A 23,256-nucleotide genomic window follows, 5' to 3' on the forward strand; every position below is an offset into this window, starting at 1 on the left:
CCTCATTGTTATGTAGGTAGGACTAATTTTTTAACTGGCCTATGTTTAGTTAAAGGGGACAGCTCATAGTAAGGAAAACCTTCCATCTTTGAGTGAATATTAACAGAACACCCATTTCATGCCATCTTTTGGGCTTTGGGGAGCATTTAAAGGAAAGGAAGATAATGATTTCTGTGTTCAAGGTGTTTACAGTCTGGTCACAGAAATATAATGAACACATAATAGAGCAAAACAAAGACCTCCTCCCATCCCAGCAGAATAAACCGAACACATGAAAATAAGTTACACAGTGGTTTATATGAAAGCATGTAAGACAGCATATATTTAAGTGACAGATTATGAAGTACAATCTAAAGATGACGATGTTCTTTTGTGTGGGCATTTTTGGTTGTGTCAGTGACATAAGGACACGACTGGCATTTAGTAGACAGAACGAGGGTTGCCAAACATCCTACCATGTGACCTGCTGCATCATGCTGCTTGCAAATAATTTGTCAGCCAAAGGCCCAGGATGCCATCACTGAGAAACAATGCCAGGATTTTGGAGTGAAGGGAGACCCACAGAGACTGGAGAGATCAGGAGAAGTGTTCGTGGTGTGAACCTGGCTGCCTGCTTGCTAAACCTAAAATCTTAAGGGAAATGGAACATAAAAGGAAGCACAAAGAAGTGAATTTATGTGTCTGGCCTAGTTGATCTATTTAAAATCATTTTCAGCTATAAACTGCTGCCTAGAGTTTATAATAGAACAGTCAAGTTTTAGAAGGTATTAAGAGCTATTTACGCCAGCTGTATCATTTTACAGACGAGAAGACTGAGATTCAGAGTTTAAGTGACTTAATCTAAGTCGCTATGTGACTTATGTGGGCAGCAGGCTTGCCTGTATGTTTGCTAATGTTCTGAAGGTGATTTTAGGCAAGAGCTTGGTTCCAATAAAACATAGCTGTATGTAAAAATACACTCATGCATATATCCCTTTATGTACATATAGATAACCCATCCCATATCTTCATGTAACCACACTGCCACCTTTACACACACACACACACACACACACACACACACACGGACATGCACACATGTGAGAAAAAGATGGCCACAGTCAAAGAGAGTGAACATACTTGTAGATATTGCAAGTTAGGTTAGAGATGAAGGCAGCTGTCAAGGGTTATGATGCCAGTAGCATTAGAAATTCTTCCTACTCACCTCACTAGCTCCCCTCCCACCAGAATACCTTGCCCACCTATGCCTCCATAGCTGAAATTCCTTTTAAAAGGGAATGAAGCTTTTTATTCTATAATGCTTAAAGTTTAAGTAATTCTGGGAGAGGTTATATTTTGGTTTAAGTGTTCAAAAATTTGTAGATGACTGACGATAGCTTTTTCCTTAAATTATTATTGGGAGATTTTGAGAGGAGACAGTGAATAGGAGAAGCCCATCAAACTCTCACAGGGTAGTGGATGAGGGGGCAGACAAATATAAGAGGTTGTTTTAGTATCAAGATTTTTGCCTATTTATATTTGCCAGTTTTGTATTGGACCTGTCATGGATGTTTCTATCATGAGTGTCAAAAGACCATGACCTATTTTATTGCCTGATGCATAATACAGTATTTGCTGTGGGTCAGCTTGGAGTCCTTTAAACCAGTTCTTACCCTAATGTCTGTCTTCATGAAGAGTGTGCGGTGAAGAAGTGGACAAGATCACACCATGAACTGAGTAAAAGCCGATCACCAGAAAATGGTTGATTCAAAGGGACAATTTTCAGCCTGAATGAATTCACTTGAAATGAATGCCAACCTTAACTGAATTAAGTTGTGCTCTTTCAGATCCACTGCTGTGAGTTTGGTAGACAGTTGTCTGGATTTTACATAGCTCCAAGCTAAAATCATAGGTCAAACTGTGACTTTTGGAGCCTCCAACACTATTTGAATTTCTAACCATTTTTACTGAGTTTTGAGTCTGACAGCTAATGTTCAAACCCCTGTTAATAACATGTGAACTAAAATAATTGATTCCGATGAACACCCAAATTTGTGGGTACATCTCTAACCTTGTTTGAATTCCAGGTTCTGTTGAATTTACTGGAAAAAATAAAATAACAGAAGTTTATTTGGGTATTTGTGATGATTTCTTCTTTTTTCTCTATCTACTACTACCTTGAAACATCCCTGCTTATGTAAATTTTGTCACTTTAGTTTTCTCATCAACAAGACCAAGGAACAAAAATGCAGTCATATAGAAGACAAAGCCTTATTCCTGTTAATATTGGAATGTCTGTTATTTCCAGGCAGTACTGATAGCACAACTATTTCCTGTGATGGGCCTTGGGAATGGATACCAAAGGTGTTTTCTTGTGACCCTGTGAATTGAAAAAACCACTCTTAATTTATGTAAAACTGTTACTTTCCCTAAATTAGCCAAAAACCTTTGCTAGACCCTTCAATTGGAGATTTGAAGGTAAAGGTGCTCTTGGGCTATAAAATAAATAGAAAACACAGTCTTTGCCAATTGGAGGAGATGGTCAAGTTGTTGAGGTTAAAGTATCACAAAAAGAATAATTATAATCCAGGGTATGTAAAATATTGGAGCAAACTAAATGGTGAGTGGGATCTAATCAACAGGAGCGTCTGAGCAAAGGTAATTTTTGAGAAGAGCCTTCTTTAAATGAAGAAGAATTGACATATAATTTTGTATTAGTTTTAGGTGAATAACATAGTGATTTGTTATGTATATATACAATGAAATGGTCACCACAATAGTTTTAGTCACCATCTGTCACCATACAAAGTTGCTGCAATATTATTGACTATATTCCCTATGCTGTACATCCCCATGTCTTATTTTATAATTAAAAGATTGTACCTCTTAATTCCCTTTACCTAGTTTGTCTATCCCCCTACCCGCTTCCTTTCTGGCAACCATCTGTTTGTCTTTTGTATCTGTGAATCTGTTTCTATTTCATTTGTTCCTTTGTTTTGTTTTTTAGATCCCACATATAAGTGAAAACAGACGGTGTTTGTCTTTCCCTGTCTGACTTATTCCAATTAGCATAATACCCTCTAGATTGACTCATATTGTTGCAGATGACCAGATTTCCTTCTTTTGTATGGCTGAATAATATTCCATGATATTTATATACTTACACTGTATATAAAACACCCTGTTTATCCACTCATCTACTGAAGGAGATTTAGGTTGTTTATGTCTCTTGGCTATTGTAAATAATGCTTTGATATACATGGTGTGCATATGTCTTTTTAGACTAGTGTTTTTGTTTTCTTTGGATAAATACCTGGAAGTGGACTTGCTAGATCATATGGTATTTATAGTTTTAATTTTCTGAGTAATCTCTAAACTGTATTCCACAATGGCTTCAACAAATTAACATTCCCACCAGCAGTGGACAAGAGTTCCCTTTTCTACACATTCTCACCAACACTTGTTATTTCTTGTCTTTTTGATAATAGCCATTCTGACAGTGGAGAAGTGCTATCTCATTGTGGTTTTGATTTGCATTTCCCTTTTCATGTACCTGTAGGCTGTTTCTATGTCTTCTTTGGAAAAATGTTTATTCAGTTTATTAATGGGTTTATTAACCCATATTTTATTCAAATTGTCTTTGGTTTTGATATTGGGTTATATGAGTTCTATAAAGATATATTTTGGATGTTAATCCCTTATTGGATATATCATTTGCAAATATCTTCTCCCATTTAGTAGGTTATCTTTTTATTTGTTGATGGTATAATAGCTTTTTAGTTTGATGTAATTTCATTTGTTGCCACTTTTGTTCTTGCCTGTGGAAACAGATCTGTCACATTAACAGAACAAAGCATAAAAATCATATGATGCATCTCAGCTGCAGGAAAAGCCTTTGACAAAATTCAACACCAATTTAAGATAAAAATTCTTAAACAAGTGGGTACAGAGGGAATTACCTCAACGTAATAAAAGCAATGTATGACAGACCCACAGCTAATGTCATACTCAAGTTGAAAAGCTGAAAGCTTTTCCTTTAAGATGAGAAACGAGACAAAGATACAAAAAATGCTGACTTGAGGGGCACATGCACCCCTGTGTTTATAGCAGCACTACCAACAATAGCCAAATTATGGAAAGAGCCCAATGTCCATTGCCTGATGAATGGATAAAGATGTGGTATGTATGTATGTATGTGTGTGTGTACACACACACACACACACACACACACACAGGAATACTACGTGGCGATGAAAAAGAGTTAAATCTTGCCATTTACAACAACGTGGATGGAACTAGAGGGTATTATGCTAAGTGAAATAAGTTAGAGAAAGACAAATATATAATTTCACTCATATGTGGAATTTGAGAAACAAAATAAATAATGTAGGGGAAGGGAAGAAAAAATAAATAAAGAGAGGGAGGCAAACCATAAGAGACTCTCAACTACAGAGAACAAGCTAAAGGTTGCTGGAGGGGTGGTGGGTGGGGGGATGGGTTAAATCAGTGATGGTCATTATGGAGGGCACTTTTTGGGATGAGCACTGGGTGTCATATGTAAGAGATAAATCACTGGGTTCTATTCCTGAAGCCAAGACTACACTGTATTTTAACTAGCATGAATTAAAAAAAAAAGAAGAAACAAAACAAGGATGCCCACTCTTGCCACTTTTATTTAACAGTATTGGAAGTCCTGGCCATAACAATTAGGCAAGAAAAAGAAATAAAAGGCATCCAAGTTGGAAAATAAGAAGTAAAACTGTATTTAGAGATGACATGATACTATATATAGAAAATCCTAAACCTTCCACCAAAAATCTATTAGAACTGATAAATGAATTTAGTAAATTTTCAGGATACAAAATCAGTATACAGAAACGTGTTGTGTTTGTATACACTAATAACTATCAGAAAGAGAATTTAAGAAAACAGTCCCATTTACATTTGTATCAAAAAAACCCCAATAAAATAACTAGGAATAAACTTAACCAAGGAAGTGAAAGACCTAATACTCTAAAAACAGTTAAGACATTGATGAAAGAAATTGAAGATGATGCAAATAAATGGAAAGATATACAGTGCTCATGGATTGGAAGTATTAATGTTGTTAAAATGTGTATACTACTCAAAGCAATCTACAGGTTCAGCAAAATCTCTATCAAAATGTCAATGGCATTTTTCATAGTACTAGAATAAATAATACTAAAATTTGTATGGAACCATATATGACCCGAAATAACCAAAACCATTTTGAGAAAGAAGAACAAAGCTGGAGGTTTCACACTCCTAGATTTCAAGCTATACTACAAAGCTATAGTAATTAAAACAGTACAGTACTGGCACAAAACCAGATATATAGATCAATAAAATGTAATAGCCCAGAAATAAATGCCCATTTATATGGTCAGTTAATCTGTGACAATGGAGGCAGGAATATACAATGGGAAAAAGTCTGTTTAATAAGTGGTGCTGGGAACACTTGACAGCCACATGCAAAAAAGGAATCTTGAACAATAATATAGTGGGAACATGGCTTGGTGTGGGAGGAATTCTATGATTTGGTGTGCCCTGTGTGGAGGGCACTAACAAAGTATGTGTAAGGACAGTGAAAGCTGATGGTTACAGAATGTCCAAGGGTCTTCTGTGCCTGGAACATCCTATGGCCTTCGTACTTAGACAAGTGCCTATGTTCTTAAAAAATGTATAGCTGATAAATGCAATTTTGGAAACCAGTTTGTCTCAGTACAGTTAAGCATGGATTACTGACTTAATTAAATTCCCTTAATTTCAAACACTAATTTACTGTGACTGATTATTTTAACATAATTCAGATACCTTAAATAAAGAAAACAAGCACAAATATGATTATTGCAAATTATATTACTCTACTTATACTCATCCTATTTAAAACACCAACATTGTGGGTTTAATTAATTTTATTATTTCTGTGTGTCTTTTTATACCTTCTCTATACCTTCTATAGGGTTATAGATCCACTTATTTAAATTATTTCCAAGGGGTTTCAGTACTATTTTTTGACTCTTCTTGGGGTGGTGTACTCTTTACAGATCCACAAATAAAAGAGAGCCTTCTTAGATAGCAGAGGTTATAGGATCTGAGTAACAACATTGGGGTCTTGGTTGCTTTTTCCAAAGTGATTCAGATCTGAGTCACTGGTTAGCAGTCAGTTGAGTCTTCTTTTGAAGGGTTAAATTTCACTTAGTTATTACAATTTAACTCATTTCCAAAAAATGCCTCCCACTTGGGTTTCACATAAGTTTTCTTTGTAATCTGGTGTCTCTCCACTAGACATATTCTTTGTAAAACATTGCTTAGGCAACATCACATACTCTTTGGTCTGTTATTAGAGCATGCTGTGTTGCTGCTCTTTCTACACTTGTGCTGCCTAGGGCTCTACAGACCCTGGCCAATCATTCCTGTTTTTGGGGTACAGTTCCTACTTTTTCTAGCACCAGTTGCCTTACTCCTTAATGCAGTTCCATGTATTAAAACCAACCATATCCTATTATATTCATGCTTCTTTTATTTTATAACTGCCCTTTGCCCTTTATATTAACTTCCCTCTTTTGAAATCATATTGAACTTATGGTCTTCCAATAACTCAGCTTGTTCCACTTAACCATAATTTTATTTTTCTGGTGCTGGGCAAATACATAACCACCATTTGGCTATTAGGAATCCCTATAGGCAGACTCCTTTGTCCCTTCTAGCATTGCCCATGACATTTCTAAAAGGATCCTAGTTTTCTGGTAACAGCTGGATATTTCACAGCTGTTTTGTGTTTCCTACCCTGTGAACTAGAGTCAGGTTACTTTTCAAGGATTCCTCTTTTTTCATAGTGAAGAATTGGAACATAGACCAAAATCTGGACACTAGGGGTACACATGAAAGTTAGTAAGGCTTCAAAGAGCTACTGTTTGGTTGTTGGAAAACTCTGCCTTTTTGAGGTTATGGAACGGTTCCCATTGATTCTTCCCAATTTGACCTATCATGCTTCTGTCCTTGATTTTTGTTATAGTGTCAGATTATGTGTATCATCAAGACTTTCTACTGCACTGACCATAAGCATTTTGTTGAGGGAACAAAGTGATTCTATTTGGCAGGGGGAATGTTTATTTAGATTGCTGAGAGGCTGTAGAATGAATCAGATGAAGACTTGCACAGTAGCACCTGGGTATAATCTGACTTCTAGAATGTTCTTTCATTGCTAGTACTCTTCTCTTCACATAACCTGGGTTCTTCAATAATTTTATTCAATGAGCTGCCAGAAATTGCAGCTTTCTAGGGGAAATGAGTACTATTCTTAGTTCATCTTGCCTGCATCTTTCTCTAGACCTAACCCTTACCTCTTTTGGGGGTCTGCAGGGTGAGTCGCCTGACAAGCTCATGAGGTCAACAAGGCTGGTTCCCTATATCTTTATGAAGGATCTGGATCCTACTTTCTTTTCTGCTTGTGGTTAACAGAGCTAGCTAGATCACGTTTAAGTTGTTTGTCCCAAATGTTGGAAACTTGAAACTTTTCCAGAGAGGTCACTCTGCCCTATGTGGAAAATTCAAGTATAGATTACTTTCCTGGATGAAGATACATGTACAAAGCAGGTGCTGATAATGATGTTATTCACATAAACCCCAGGCAAAATGGAGACCAAGATTAATTGTGTATAAACTCAATTATGTAGAGAACTTGTTTGTGGATGTTATAATGCCGATGGAGTTACATCCTGCAGAAAACTCGTGATATATGGTCATTTACTGATAGTAGTCATAAGAATCATCACTTATTTTCTCCTGAATCTGATACAGTATATCAAATTCAGGAAATGGTATCTGTGACATGTTCCTAAGAACATTCTGCTCAAATATCAAAGTACTTTAAACAATTTCAGTAAAGTAAGCATATTAGTTTTCTATTGCTGTGTAACATATCACCACAAACTTACTACCTTCTTAGCTCAGTTTCTGTAGTCCAGGAGCAACACGGCTGGTTTTTCTGCCCTTGGGCTCACTCGAAATCAAGATGTTGGGCATGCTTGTAGTTCTTACGTGGGGCTCACGATCCTCTCAATCACTGTTGTTGGCAGAAATAATTTTCTTGTGGTTATAACAGGAGCACAGTCCCCATTTTCCTGCTAGTTGTTAGCCAGCGAGCACTTTCAGCTCTTAGAGGCTGCTCACAGTGCTGTGCCGTGTGGTCTCCGTTTCAGTTCACGGCATGAAATGTTTGCTTTCTTCCAGGATGCCCACATCACATCTCTCTTTTACTTCGGCGACTAGCTGGAGAAAACTCTCTGCTTTTAAAAAAATTTTTTTAATGTTTTTATTTATTTTTGAGACAGAGAAAGGCAGAGCATGAGCAGGGAAGGGGCAGAGAGAGAGGGAGACACAGAATCAGAAGCAGGCTCCAGGCTCTGAGCTGTCAGCCCAGAACCCGACACGGGGCTCGAACTCACAGACTGTGAGATCATGACCTGAGCCGAAGCCAGACACTCAACTGACTGAGCCACCCAGGCGCCCCAAAAACTCTCTGCTTTTAAAGAGCTTGCCTCACTAGGTCAGGCCCACTCAGGATAATCTCTCGTTTGCCATATCACACAATATAATCATGGGAGTGATCTCATCATATTCACACTCAAAAGGGAGGGGATTATTCAAAGGTGAGAGACATTGCATTTAGGGTATACTCATGAGCATAGCTGCCTTCCAAAGGTGAGGGACATTAAGTGTCATTTTAAAATTCTATCACAATGAGCTTGTAGTTAAAAAAATCTTTTGTTAATACATTTTATGCATATACATGTATGTTTATTATTTTTCCTGTCAGGACTACTGTCTTTCTGACAATAGCTTTTAAATAATAAATGTTTCAGAGATTCGGTACTTTTAGCAACAGAGCCAGACTATTTCTTTGACTGAACTTTCTTAGATCTGATGATAATTAGACAGAACCTTATTGAGCTTTCTTGTGGGCCAGGCACCAGGTGAGGCACTGTAGGAAAAGGGTGCAGTAATGTAGACAACATTCTTGCCTGCATGGAACTGGATAAGAAGATAGTGAGCCTCAGGTGTGTTCTGCTGATGGGTTACCTGGAAAATATGGTACTCTGCAAACCACGATGGGATACTGAAATATTTAAAATTATCATATGAACTACAACCTAACTAGCAAGAAATTATATGATGAATGTAGTGAATAAGATCACAACCATAGGCATGTTTCCACATAAGTATACTATTTCCAAGTAGTTTATTTTATGTTAATGATAGTTTCTACTTGTATTTTGTTGTTTGTTAGTAGATGACAAAAATGATAAATGTGAAGTGCTTAAGAATGTGGGAAATATTTCAGTTCAGAAAATGTTGTTGAAATAACTTTTTCCTTGGGGCATGTGGGTGGCTCAGTGATTGTGACTCAGAAAGTGATCTCTGGGTTATTGAGATCAAGTCCCATGTCAGGCTCTGACAGCATGGAGACTGCTTGGGATTCTCTCTCCCTCTTTCTCTACCCCTTTCCCACTTGCCTCTCTCTCTCTCTCTCTCTCTCTCTCTCTTTCTTTCAAGATAAATAAACTTAAAAAAGGAATACTTTTTCATCTTAAAAATTAGGAAAAGGCTGCCACTCTTTTGTTTTAATGGTAGAATACTTTAGAGAGGCTGGTTTTCCTAGGGGCATAGGTCACACTGATGTTTACAATTATCAAGTATGCTATAGTTAGATCTATAAAATGAGAGGCTACCTGACTGAACATATAAATAAATGTAGGACCCTTGATATAAAATATGAGGAAGGAGATAAGACCTTACTTGCAGTAGATTCTCTAACAATTTCTCTTATTTAAATTGTATAGACTCAGAGAATTTATCGAGATTTCCAGTTGGAGTCCCTCTGTCTCCTAAACTTCACAAGTAATCTTGTGAGTCTTAGCTTTGTGAGAACTGGTAGCACAAAGAGCAGCAAATGACAGGTTTATATGAGTTTATGCAGTTTCATGAACTTGTTAAGAATTAAGTTTGGGGCGCCTGGGTGGCGCAGTCGGTTAAGCGTCCGACTTCAGCCAGGTCATGATCTCGCGGTCCGTGAGTTCGAGCCCCGCGTCAGGCTCTGGGCTGATGGCTCAGAGCCTGGAGCCTGTTTCAGATTCTGTGTCTCCCGCTCTCTCTGCCCCTCCCCCGTTCATGCTCTGTCTCTCTGTCCCAAAAATAAATAAACGTTGAAAAAAAAATTAAAAAAAAAAAGAATTCAGTTTATTCTTTCAACTTTGATGGTGCCCTTAGAACTCTTCTTTTTCTGCTGACATGATGAAGTGACATTTGTCATTTAGCCTTTGCTAATATTTGTTGCTGTGGCTGTGTTGGTCTCCATGTGTTACCAATTTTTCCAGCATAAAGTTCCCCCCTATATCTAGAAAAAGGTTTTCACATATTTTCCTATATAGAGAAAAGCTAATATTCTATGTGATAAAATATATTTTACTAAGATAGTTCAAGGACCTTGAATAAAAAGTAGAATATCAGGTTAAATGGAATACAGGGTGAGCTCTGTAGTCTCCTTTTGCAAAAGTAGGAGATGTTTCTGTGGCACTCTGCTTCCTGGTGCTATCTTCAAGGATAGAGTTGGAGTCCAAATATAGTCACCATTTTCCTGTTATCCGTGTATCAATTCAGTCCACATGTACATCTTTTTATATTATCATTTTATATACATTCCTTACCTCATTTGCTTTATATATGCATATGTAAATCTCCTTTTAAGTTAAGTAAGAAACTGATAATATTTTATGGCTGAAACAGAGATTAGCTTCTTCCTGAAAGTGTCACAGTCAGTTGAAAGACCCATGAATTGGTTTCTTTTCCTTTTTTCTTTACTCCTCTCAGCCATGTTTTGTAAGTTCTGTATATAGATCCTGCACACATTTTGTCAGAATTATCACTAAATCTGTCTTAAGTCTTTCTAAGACATCTTCAACAGTTTTATGATGATATCCTTCTCATTTGACTTAATTAAAATTCAACCTGTGCTTTGCAGTTGAGATATACTTGTAGGATAGAGCTGATGCTTAAGATTTAATTAAACTTTTTTTTGTTTGTTTAAAAAATTTTAAGAAAGGGCATAATTTGGTTAAACATACCTTCCTACTTTAGCAGTTTTCAAAAATTACATTGCCAGATATGTTTATTATGCAATTCAAACAATACAGGGTCTATAAATAATTAATAATCTTACCCTTTACCAATTTAGTTCCATATGTCTAGAGGTATCTTATGTTAACAGTTTTGGTGTTTTCTTCTGTACCCTTTACTGTGTTCATACATACATATACACATATTTGTATCTAGATCTGTACTTGTGTGTCTTCATATATATCTGTATCTGTATCTATCTGTATCTAGTCACACACTAGACACATGTGCTCCTCATATGGAATCATCCTATATATAACACTCAAATACTTTGTATTTTTCTTTTTTACTGCCCAGGGTTTTCTTAAATGTCTTCTGTTTTCCTGATTTTTAAAATAAAGACATGGAGACTTTTCACAGCAAGAAAAAAAAAAAAAACCTTTAAAAGCAGTTTCAGAGTTGCCTTTTCTCTAGAGAGAACGAGAGAGTTTACCTAGCTTCACAAACAAGCCAGAAGCCATAAAGTTATTTAATAAGAACAACAAAGTGTTCAGAGTACAGGAAGAACAAAAGGTTTAGAACATAAAGTGGAAAACAATGGGGCAAAAGTTAGAGAAACTAAAATAAATTGAGAGAGTAGGGCAGGCAGGGTAGGAAGAGAGTGAAGGAAGTTGGGAAGCAAGTAGGGGTCTTGTGGATTTTGAAATGAAAGTTATTCCGTGTTTCTCTTTTACAGTATTATTTCTTTGCATCCATTAGTTTTGGTATTAGAAAAAAAAACACTGTTTTCAATTTTTCAACATCTCTAACCATTAGTTCTTTTATATGCTCAAGTTTTAGATTCCAGTTTGGAGATGAATTTAGGATGGGGACAGATGTACTTTTGAAAAACATGAGACCTTTTTCACTAGCTGTGCTAGCTGCTTCTATGATGACCCATCAGTTAAAATGCCCATCTAATTTCGCTCAACTGATTTTTTTAAAAAACAATTATTATTAAGGCAAGTTGTCCAACTTCCTAATGATTCAGAGTAATCCCACTTGCAGGCAGATGGTAAAACATGTGATGGGGTTCAAGAACCTTCTTAGGTCACTAGTAGTCTGAACCTTAAGCTTCTCATTTTATGGATAGCATTTTTAGTGTCTGCCCTAAATGAATATAAGCATAGTGATTATGAAGAATTTTTCATATTGGGATTTAAGCTGGTATAGTTTTTAGAATGTGGCCTTTCTGGGTATTTCCTGAAATGGAAATTGGCATGTTTTCTAGAATAATAAATTGCGTGTTTAGTGATATTAAAATTTCAGTGGAGAGTTCTGAATTTGTTTTTCTTCTTTCCTAGATATGTGTCACAAAGATGTCTACACGGAACTGCCAGGGAATGGACTCAGTGATCAAACCCCTGGACACAATTCCTGAGGATAAAAAAGTCAGGGTTCAGAGGACACAGAGCACTTTTGACCCATTTGAGAAACCAGCTAATCAAGTAAAGAGGGTGCATTCCGAGAACAATGCTTGCATTAACTTCAAGTCCTCCTCCACTGGCAAAGAGTCACCAAAAGTTAGGCGGCACTCCAGCCCCAGCTCGGTAAGTACAGTCTTCTTTATCAGCAGGAAACCGCAGTATCCCTCTTAGAGTTGTACCTTGCTGTGCTGGAAGAGGGCAAGAGGCTTTATCAGTGCATGATTATGCATTCTCTCACCGGGTGGTTTAATGTTTTGGGGGAGAGAGAGAGCACGCAATCTATATACAGACTCTTTATTCATAAGGACCCAGCAGGCAAATGACAGATGATTCAACTTATTTTTGGAAAATTCTTTTTTTTTTTTTCCTAATTGTTTCCAGGTAGAGGAATTTGTAATTAAAGATCCTTTGCTGTTTCAAACCCTTGCAAAGGATATTGAACTTCCCTGTTTTTGTGGGCAGTAAAGATAGATTTAAGTTTGGCAAATTCACAAATGACAAAGAATGTCACTTCAGAATTCGTGTTAAATTTTGTTCACTTGTCTTATACGAGTTTGTTTTCAGTGCAAATATTTTAAAATTTAAGAGGTAGATGTTGAAATTGATCTTTTAAAAAATGTTTATTTTGAGAGACACAAAGAGAGAGGGCACTAGCAGAGGGAAGGGGAGAGAGAGAGGGAGAGTGAATCTCAAGCAGGCTTCACTCTGTCAGCACAGAGCCCGATGTGGGGCTCTGTCTTACAAACTGTGAGATCACACAACCTGAGCCTAAATCAGGAGTCGGGCATTTAACCAACTGAGCCCCCCAACACCCTAAAATTGATCTTCTTAAAGAGAAATCCTATTCATCATATTGAAATTTTCTAAACTCACACTGTATTAAGGCAAGTCCTGCCTTTAGACTTAAGGAGGTATAATGTTTTGAGGTGAATGCTGCTTTTTGACTGTAAAATATTTACTGAAACTTATATTACCAAAACTGGCCTGTGTTTAACCTTCTAAAAAACCTTATGATCTTCTAAAATTAAGTAGTTTTCAGGTGTGCATGGGTGGCTTAGTTGACTAAGCATCCTATTCTTGGTTTCGTCTCAGGTTATGATCTCAGTTTGTGAGTTCGAGACCCATGTCAGGCTCTGTGCTGGCAGTGCAGAGCCCACTTGGGATTCTCTCTTTTCCTCTCTCTCTGCCCCTCCTCCGCTTGTGCTCCCTCCCTCCCTCCCTCCCTCCCTCCCTCCCTCCCTCTCTAAATAAATAAATAAATAAATATCAAAAAATTTTAAAAATTAATTTTCGAATTTAACTTACAGTTAACCTTTGAGTGATGTTCTAACAGTTTAAAAGCTAAGAGGAGAATGCTAAGAGAATTTTGATTCTATCATCTTTCTAAGCAACATGCCATTTCACAAATATTAAATATTAAATTTGATGAGGGTAAAACAGAGCCAGAAATGTCAACTGCTAGGAAAGTATTGACACTTGTGTGACACTGCACAAATCTTGTCACATTTTGTGTTAATGAAGCTGAAATAAATACTATCAATGCAGCATTTGTTAGGATCATTGATTATCTGTTTGTTTGTTTTTTTTCCCCAAACTGGCCTGTGAGTGCAAGGTAACATCTATCTAGGTCATAGATATATCCCTAACTCCTGGGAGAACTTTTAGTGACATTTAGAAGAAATGAAAGAAGTTGTTGAGAATGATTAAGCCTATGTTATGGAAAGAGAATTATATGCGTTTTACTCTATAGTTATCTTCATACTATTACACGTCAGGGCACCTGGGTGGCTCAGTCAGTTAAACATCCGACTCTTGATTTCGGCTCTGGTTGTGATCTCATGATTTGTGAGATTGAGTCCTGTGTCAGGCTCCGCACTCTCAACATGGAGCCTGCTTGAGATTCTCTCCCTCCCCCTCTCTCTCTGTTTCTCCCCCACTCATGTGTGTTCTCTTTCAAAATATATAAATAAGCATTAAAAAGTATTGTTATATGTCAGCCTTTAAATGGTGTATAGAAACTGGCATTTTTAGATATTGCAATGTAACATATTTATACTAAAAAATTATTTCCTGTTTACCTGAAATTTAAATTTAACTAGTTGTCCTGTATTTTATCTGTAATACTAGCTATAATCTACTGGTAAGTTACTTCTTTTGTTGCTCAGATTCTTCCTACTTTAGTCATTGGGAACTCATTTAGGTTGGGTCCTGTGTCCTTTTGAGATGTCTTCATCCCTCTGTTTTTTGAATACTTCCTTACTTTCTGATCCTACAAGACACTTTTGACTTATATTGTATTTTCCCAGCCCCAGACCTAAAACTAGCCATTCTCCAAAGAATCTCAGTTCCTTTTATTGGAAAGTGGTAGTTAGAAACCAAGATGTGGGTGCTGGGTATGCTTGTTGCTGCTAGGGGTCATGTGGTTTTAAGTCATTGTGTCTGTTGCGCTATGAATGATAACAATGGAATTTCAATATTTTTAATATTTAATAAGGAATTAATTTCAATTCTTATTAAGGAAAGTTGAGTCTTGCTTAATGCTTCTGGTATCTCTTTCTCTCTAAAGCTAAATTTTATCTTTATTAAAGTAATGCTTGAACATAGCTTAAAAGATCAAATAGAGGAGTCTGGGAGTATTGCAGTGGAATAGATTTTGAACTCCTCTTGTGATTGGAACAACGAGTAGAGTAAAACCAAAACCAGTGGATAATGACAACAAATACAGGTGAAAATGTAACTCATGAACCTCAAAATAGGAGTGAGGGGAACACATTAATAGTTTTCAGAACTGCGTGTCATCAGAAAGTGTGAGATTGGAAGCTCAGGGAAGGCTGTGTCAGAGAAAGCCCCCATTACCGTTATGATCAGGTACACACTGCAGCTTGTTGGGTCATTCTTAGGACAGTGATAGCAGCAACTGGGAGGGACTTGGATTGCTTCTGTGAGTAGATAAGTGCAAGGAGACCATGGTGGTCTACTGATATTAGAGTGGTCTGCTGGCCTTTTTGTGACTTCTCTAGAAAGACAAATTGAAGCACCTTTCCAGGACAGATCCCTGTACTGAATAGAAGTGTTGAAGTAGACTTCTGTGCAGGTCATGTTCAACAGGGAAAGAGGAAATGGATGATCCAGAACGAAGTGTTGGGGCAAAACAGATGGGGGAAGAGTGTGTGCTAGATTTTCTTAATTTTTTTAACTTCATGAAAAAGATGAAAGAACTTTATTCTAGGAAGCTAGAAAAGGTATCTTGGCCACACCCCTATCTTAAACTACTGAATAGTTCATTTTGCTAAAACTAGCCAATAGAAAAATTATTGGTTAAATCCCATACAAAACTATGAAAAAAAGAAAAAGAAAAAAGAGCAGAGTAACATGTTTACAGATAATGAAAGCAACCTAGGAGGTGAAATTATCTTTATTTGCAGATTTTTGATGACATATCTGGAAAGTCCAAAGGAATCAATGGAAATACTCTAAGCAATGGGAAAAATTAGAGATATGATGTTATAAATTAACATACGAAACCCAAGAGAAATCTTTATAAAAACAAGAATCATTGTTGAAAACTGGTAAAAAAGCAAATGACTAAGCATTTATTTTCTGTGATTCCTATATAAAATTTACCTCAAATTTACCTAGTTTTGATGGGGGAGGGTGAATTTCTCTTTTAGAAATAATCCCACTAATAAATAAAGAAAGGATCGTGTCTTTAGGAATCACAATTTGGTAATCCCTGACAAGTTAATATATATAGGTAATGATTGTCAATACCTACTAACATCACCAAAAGAGAGACAGCCAAACATTATGATGTCCTAGTGGAAGTTAACACAAAACACCAACAAAATTAAACCTGAATCTGAACAAGCCTCTAGATTTGGGAGAGGATTTTCTCTGCTATGTCTTGTCCCCAAATATATTGCCTCTACTTTTTGGCTTTTAATAAGTAGTATTTGCCATCTTATGATGCTATAAATGCTGTTCATAGCAAGACAACATGATATACTATGATTAAATTTCCTTCCTTGAATAACTTTTTTTTAATGTTTATTTTTGAGAGAGTGCAAGTGGGGGATGGGCAGAAACGGGGGATAGAGAATCCAAAGTGGGTCTGACAGCAGTGAGTCTGATGTGAGTGAGGCTTGAATTCATGAACCCTGAGATCATGACCTGAGCCAAAGTAGGATGCTCAACCTACTGAGCACCCTAGGTGACCCTTGAATAACTTTTTTTTTAAGTTTATTTATTCTGAGTGAGAGAGAGAGAAAGCAAGAGGGGGAGAGGCAGAGTCCCAAGCAGGCTTCGTGCTGTTAGTGCAGAGCCTGACTCAGGGTTCAGTCTTACCATACATGTGATCATGACCTGAGCTGAAATTAAGAACGGGACGCTCATCCAACTGAGCCACCCAGCCACGCTGTTCTATGAATAACTTTTTAAAATTTATTTTTTCTTGACATACAGTTGTTCACACAATGTTACATTAGTTTTAGGTGTACAACAAAGTGATTCAACAACTCTATCCTTCTTTGCATAACTTTTAGATTTTCTTAGTCATAATTGCCTCCTATGAATTATTATAATTACAATCACAAATTGAGGTTCCAGACTATCTGGTAACATTATAAAACTTCTGAAACAAATCAGAATCAAGGAACCTGTCAGTTTTTCTTCCCCCTGAGATTGTCCTTGATGTTGTCATTCCTTCTAATCCAGTCTGGACTAGTAGATCTCCAAGCCTGCTGTCCTGAGGCTTCCCTTCACCATCTTCTTGAGAAGTTTCTTTTCCATCATTTTTGTGTTAAATACCTAAGCTCTGGGTTATATGTCTTGTTCTTGGTTTGTGTCATTGCCATACACCTATGCTTTTATTCATACTTGGCAACTTGATTAATAATCTGTGTTTAGGATTCTAGTTTAGAAAATAAATTTTTTCATAGCCTTTTGAAGACATTGCTTTGTCCCTATATTGTTATTTAAAGCCATAGACTATTCTGATTCCTAATTCATTCTTTGTGATCTGCTTTTTTTCTTTATGGAAACTTCTAAGACTTTACTTTCATCCCTGATGTGTACCTTTTTCTTGGGACTTAGGGGATCTTTTCAATTTTGAAATTAATTTCTTTCAATTTCAGAAACTATTGTTTTATTGTATATTCATTTTCTTTTTGATTTCCTCTGCTTTATGGATATTTAAAAAAATTTTAACATTTCAGTTAAATTTTTAATTGTTGCTGACATTTACTTCCAGAAGCTCTTTCTTATTCATATGTTCTTTTTAAAATCAACCTGTTCAGCGGCATCTGGGTGGCTTAGTTAAACATCCAACTTTGGCTCTGGTCATCTCACAGTTCATGGGTTCGAGCCCTGCATTGGGCTCTGTGCTGACAGCTCAGAGCCTGGAGCCTGCTTTGGATTCTCTGTCACCCCCTGTCTCTGCCCCTCCCCCTCTCATACTCTGTCTCTTTCTCTCTGAAAAATAAACAAACATTAAAAAAAATTTTAATGAATCTGTTCTTTTTCAATGAATAATATGTTGCCTCATATGTTTTTGAAGATACTAAACATAGCTTAGAGAAATTTTGAGGAATTATTTTACTGTACTTCCTGAATTATCTCCAGTTTCCTTTGAGTTCTTTGTTTCTGTTTATTTGTTTTGGTCTCTGCCTTGCCTGTTAAGATTTTTAATTTTGGTGAGTCTAGATCATGCCTTTGGATAGAACTGTTGGCTGAGTTCATATTATGAGTAATGTAACAAACAAGGTGATAGGAAGTTCTTTGTGCCATCAGTGCTTGTCAACAGGCAGGGCTCAGCATAGGCAATAGCAGTAAAGACCTAGTCATTTCATAGGAAGGCTATCACATGTCAGGATCAATCCATCTTTTTCCTTGGCTGAGTAAATTTACAGATCTATTTTTTAGGATACAAAAGCCTAACTGCTATTTTTCTGAGATGTTCAAGTGTCTCCCAGTGTCTCCCAGTTCTGCACAGACTGTCTTGTGCTTTGTTTTCATTCAATATGGCTCTTCATCCTGATTTCCACTGTGCTTGGTGTCTGTCCCAGTTCTGAGCCTGTCTGGTTCACCCTTTTCAGAGAATAAGCCTCTGCGAGGATCAGGGAAGGGCAGACACCTGATCCAGAAAGTCAAGTTCCTGGGAAAGGACCTGTTCCTTAAACTCATTCCAACTAAGCACTTTGTTTTTGGCCCCTCGTTAAAGTTCAGCTTCTAATTCTTGAGTGTTTCTGGAATTCTGGAGTATGAACTGAGTTTGTTCTTAATTGGTTTATGCCTTTGGTCATCGTCCTGGTCAGTGACCTACCATCCATTTGCCTCCAGTCTCCTAATTTTTGTTTGTATCTATCTTGTCTGCAGTCTTCTTCTTACTCATTCTGTTTGCCCTTGTGAGTTATAACTTGACTGTCAATTTAGTACAGATTGGTGAGGGGGAGAGATTAATACCTGTGTTAAAACTACTATGTTTAACTAGAAATTTATACTGATTCTCTCCTATTGTTAACTTCGTTTAGATTCTCTTTCCTGAGTTTCTTACTAGGCTTACCCTTTCCTGTTCTACCCTGGGAAGTCTTTCTTATATATCAGGCCACTTACTTTGTGTGGAAACTGCTTTGCTTCTTTTCTTTATAGGGGTTTTTGCCTCCATTCAATATGCCTTGGAAAAAACGTCTTTGCTCTTTTCTCCTCAAGCTGGAAATGGTTTCTTTTTCTCTTTAGAATGATGCTGTAATATTCTGTTTTATTCTGAGTCCTTTTTACCTACTACCTTTTTGTTCTCTCCCCTATTGCGATGGAAGAGGGTATTTTATGATACTGTCTCTCTCTCTCTCTCTCTCTTTCTCTCTCTCTCTCTCTCTTTTAAATGGAAAGATTATTTTCCTTTGGATTCTTCTTCATGGGGCAGAAAATGGAGGCAGTAACAATTTTTGTGTTTTGCCACTTTATATGCCATCTGATAGTGTATGGGTTTGATTGTTTCACACCCACTGGCGTGGGTTTTAGGACAGATATTATTATAAAGATTTGTAAAGGCTGATAGGCATCGGAACACTCCCTTTACCCAAGAGCCAGCAGGTTTAATGCCATATCTTTATTTTATTGTTATTTTTTGAAGTATTAGTTATCTTGAATAGGCCTCAAGGGCACAGTTGAGAACGAGGGAGAAAGTGAACAGGAGTGGCATGGTTCTGAGCCTGTATTTTAGTGAGGAAAACAGGATACCATTCCTGTCTCTTGGAAATACTGTGGTAGATATATTGTGTAATGCCACGTCTTCCCAACTGGGTATATATCTCTGCACTGACATTACTGGTCATTGTCTATGGTAGGAATCATGACTGAAATCAAGAAGCCAAGAGGACCTTGACCACGGAGACCATCACATTCACCTGTACTTCCTGAATTTGTCTAGATAGTGGCACTTTAAAATTCAGGCGGGATCTAAAGAATGTGATTTTAATTGAATTGGTATCTTTCAAGAGGTAATTTGACAGATTTTATTTATTTCAGACATTAATCTTGAGTGCCTACTCTTCCTGGGTCTAGTCCCTGGGTAGCATTTAATACTGTCACTGACAAGACAAGCTTTTCTTCCCCTTTTCCTCCCACCTCCTCCAACCCAGCTGTGCTCCTCAATGGCTAGAGCAATTGGAAGTGCTGTGGGACATTGCCTTTCTTGCTAGCCCAATTTAGAAGGGATTTCATTAAGCTGCGTTATCATAAACTAAGCTTAAAGAGAACATATTTTCAGAAATTCATATTTAGAGTAAGGTCCTCTTTATATTCCACCAAGTCCTCCAAATTTGTCTCCTCCCATCTCTAGAAAAATCTGTATCCCATGATAGGCCCAATCTGAAGAGAGGGGAAGAAGGTGCAAACATGAGAAACATGAGAGTCCTACTTTAGTTCTCAGGTGTTTATCCTTGGGGAGAGCGGGGGGTGGGTCTTATCTTGGCATTGCCTTCTTCTTGTGGGGACTTGAACATTTCCAGATAGAACCAAGCCCCCTTGTCATGTTGTAACCACCTGTGGTGCTTGGATCTATCTCTCTGTGTGGCATCTAGATCTATTTTGTAACCAAGTTATCCATCAAGTGTGGATTACTTTAGTGTGACTGTGTAATAGGGCTAGAAATACAGGATGATAGAGCCTCTTTCTGAAATCAAAGGCAGAAAAAAAATGAGCAAAGGCATATTTCACTTGAAATTCTCATTTAATGAGGCTACGTGGTTCTGATTGAATCCTTCCCACCTTACCCTCACATCCACTCTCAAAATTATAGTATAATACAGTAGTAGTGCAATGATTGTTATTGTGGTTTGCCTGCAATTTAGGGCATCATCAGTAATGCTAAGCAAGGGGTTATTTATGAAGGTTAAAATCATTTTCAGTGAATTCAGTATGAAATTCCAGACATTGTTATAGCCATGTCATGGTGTCATTAGAATGAACATTGAAGTATTCTCATGCAGTTTATAAAAATATAGTTAAAAAACACATCCCTGCTTCTAGGAATGGGGTTTCAGTAGATGATAAATTCAAGAAGAATTTAATGCCTCTTCCATGAGAGTTAGGTCTCCATGGGAAGATTCTTCCAGTGCAGTAGTGGTAAAGAAAATAGGTTCTTGATTCTAATTAACTTGGTTTGAATTCTAGCTCTGCCATTAGCTATAGGATGTTAGATGAATTATTTTACTTCTCCAGTCTTTAACTTGCTCATGTTCAAGTGAGGATACTAACAGAACCAACCTCAGGGTGGTGTTACAGGGATTAAAGTTAGATAATGTATTTGAAGTGATTAGCTCAAAGCCAGGCACATAGCAAACACTTGATATTAACTAGCTGTCACTGTTAATTACACAAACCATGAACTAGAGCTAGCAAGGGCCATGAGCATGTCCTTCATGGCAGGGTGGCAGACACCATTCAGCTGGAATATTATCTTCATTTTTTCATTATCTGTGCCAATGTTCCCCTCCACTGGTCCAGACAATTGATGGTCTCTGTACCTTTATTCTGTTAAAAAAATGTATTTATATTATTTCACTAGATTGCACATCTCTGTGCAGTTAGTATTGGTTGGTAATTGCTGATTAGCCCTCTGTATTTCCAATTCTCTAAAGTGCTATCTCAAGCCTGCACTCTAAGTAGGGAAGTGATAAACAGAGAATAGTTGCCCCATAAAATTGTTTCTAATCCACTCATGCACCTGACAGCAAAGAGCCAAAGATAATATTTAGTACTAACTACATATTGGTTTGATCTAGCATCTTTACTTAAATATGATTTTAAAATGTTGCAAGAAAAAAATAGACAAACCAAAGGCCTGAACTTTAATTATCAAATAAAATAAGACCGTTCCTTCTGAATTATTCTTAATTTCACTCATTTGATGGGAAGTATTTTATTATTGGCCTCTTTGATGACTTAGCAGTTGGATTCCTTATTTCTATGCATACTAATTAGAGATCAGAACGGTTCTGTTTACTTAAAATAGGGGATTGACTTTACAAGACTAAAGCTCAGACTATCTCATAGACATGGCCTATTCCATAGACCCGTTCTTTTGAAGATAGAAATGTTTAGAGAGACATTACATGTGAATGGAGCTATGAAGCTAGCATGATTGATCTTAGATTATAGTGTATTTCCACAATGTATCCATATCAGTTTCACAGGGAAAATAACATTGATTGTTTTACCATCCAATGTGGCAAATATTAATTTTCTGCCATCACAGTATTAATAGGGTATACTTTCACCATGGCAGTTAATGCATCCAAATCCATTTAATTAAATAAATAGACTACTTTGTGCCATTAGCATCTTCTTTTACTTGATTTTTCTTATGGACAAATGAGGGTGTTCATTGTTTTTTTTTTTTTTTTTGAAAGTGTATTCTCTTTGTTTTTCTAATTTCCTCAATTCACTTTCTTTAAGTAGTACATTTAGTGTGATCTATATCCTAAAACAATTATACCAGCTCTAATATATAAGACAGTTTATGAAGAATGAAATATATCATTTTTAGAAAATTATTTGTGCCTTTTCAGGAAGAGAAAATACTGACTTCCCATTCTTGTACCAGTTTTGTGTGACTATGTCTTGTACTTGCTATAAGTACTCATTAGCAGTTTATCTCCTAATAGGAGAAAAGAGGTAATTTTCTGCTGCTGCTTTTTTCTTTAACTTAGATTAGATTTATTCTTAAAGGAGCACAAAAGCAAACACAGACTTTTCATTCTAATTTTAAATAATTTAGAGTGGAACTGTGAACACAATATTTTCCCCATTGAAGATCATTTTATACTGAAGTTTAATATAGGTTTTAAAATTTCTATTTAAAACTTGGGCTCAGAAGGGTGATGGTAAAGTGTGACATTCACAAGCTGTTTCCCGGTGATGAAAAATGCATGAGAACATAACCCACACAGGACTAGTCAGGCGATTTTGAATGTAATTTTCCATTAAGTTTTACTTGATTCAGCTCAACACATGTTTATACCTTACAAGTTTCTTGAAGAAAAGAATACGTGGTCCGTTGTCTTTATTAATCCTCTCCTATTATGTCTAATTCATATTACTTTCAACCTTTCTTCTTGTATGTTCATATATATGTACATTTTCTTGTACGTATTGATTTGGCTGTATCCCCTGG

General features: G+C 36.8%; 1 protein-coding gene across 5 annotated transcripts in view; it reads left to right on the forward strand.

Annotated features, from left to right (window-relative positions):
* Positions 1-23,256, forward strand: part of CDK14 (cyclin dependent kinase 14) — a 486,541-nt gene that overhangs the window by 124,747 nt on the left and 338,538 nt on the right. For 4 of the 5 annotated variants that reach the window (XM_047096602.1, XM_047096603.1, XM_047096604.1 and 1 more), the window contains one exon: positions 12,462-12,707. In XM_047096602.1, coding sequence (XP_046952558.1) covers positions 12,462-12,707 — 246 coding nt within the window. Of the gene's footprint in view, positions 1-12,461; positions 12,708-23,256 lie in introns of those variants that run through there. The other variant, XM_047096605.1, reaches the window with a different exon arrangement.

Source organism: Lynx rufus, unplaced genomic scaffold (assembly GCF_022079265.1).
Source record: "Lynx rufus isolate CCGP_SWC_20201006 ecotype Redwood Valley unplaced genomic scaffold, mLynRuf1.p SCAF_4, whole genome shotgun sequence".
NCBI lineage: Eukaryota > Metazoa > Chordata > Mammalia > Carnivora > Felidae > Lynx > Lynx rufus.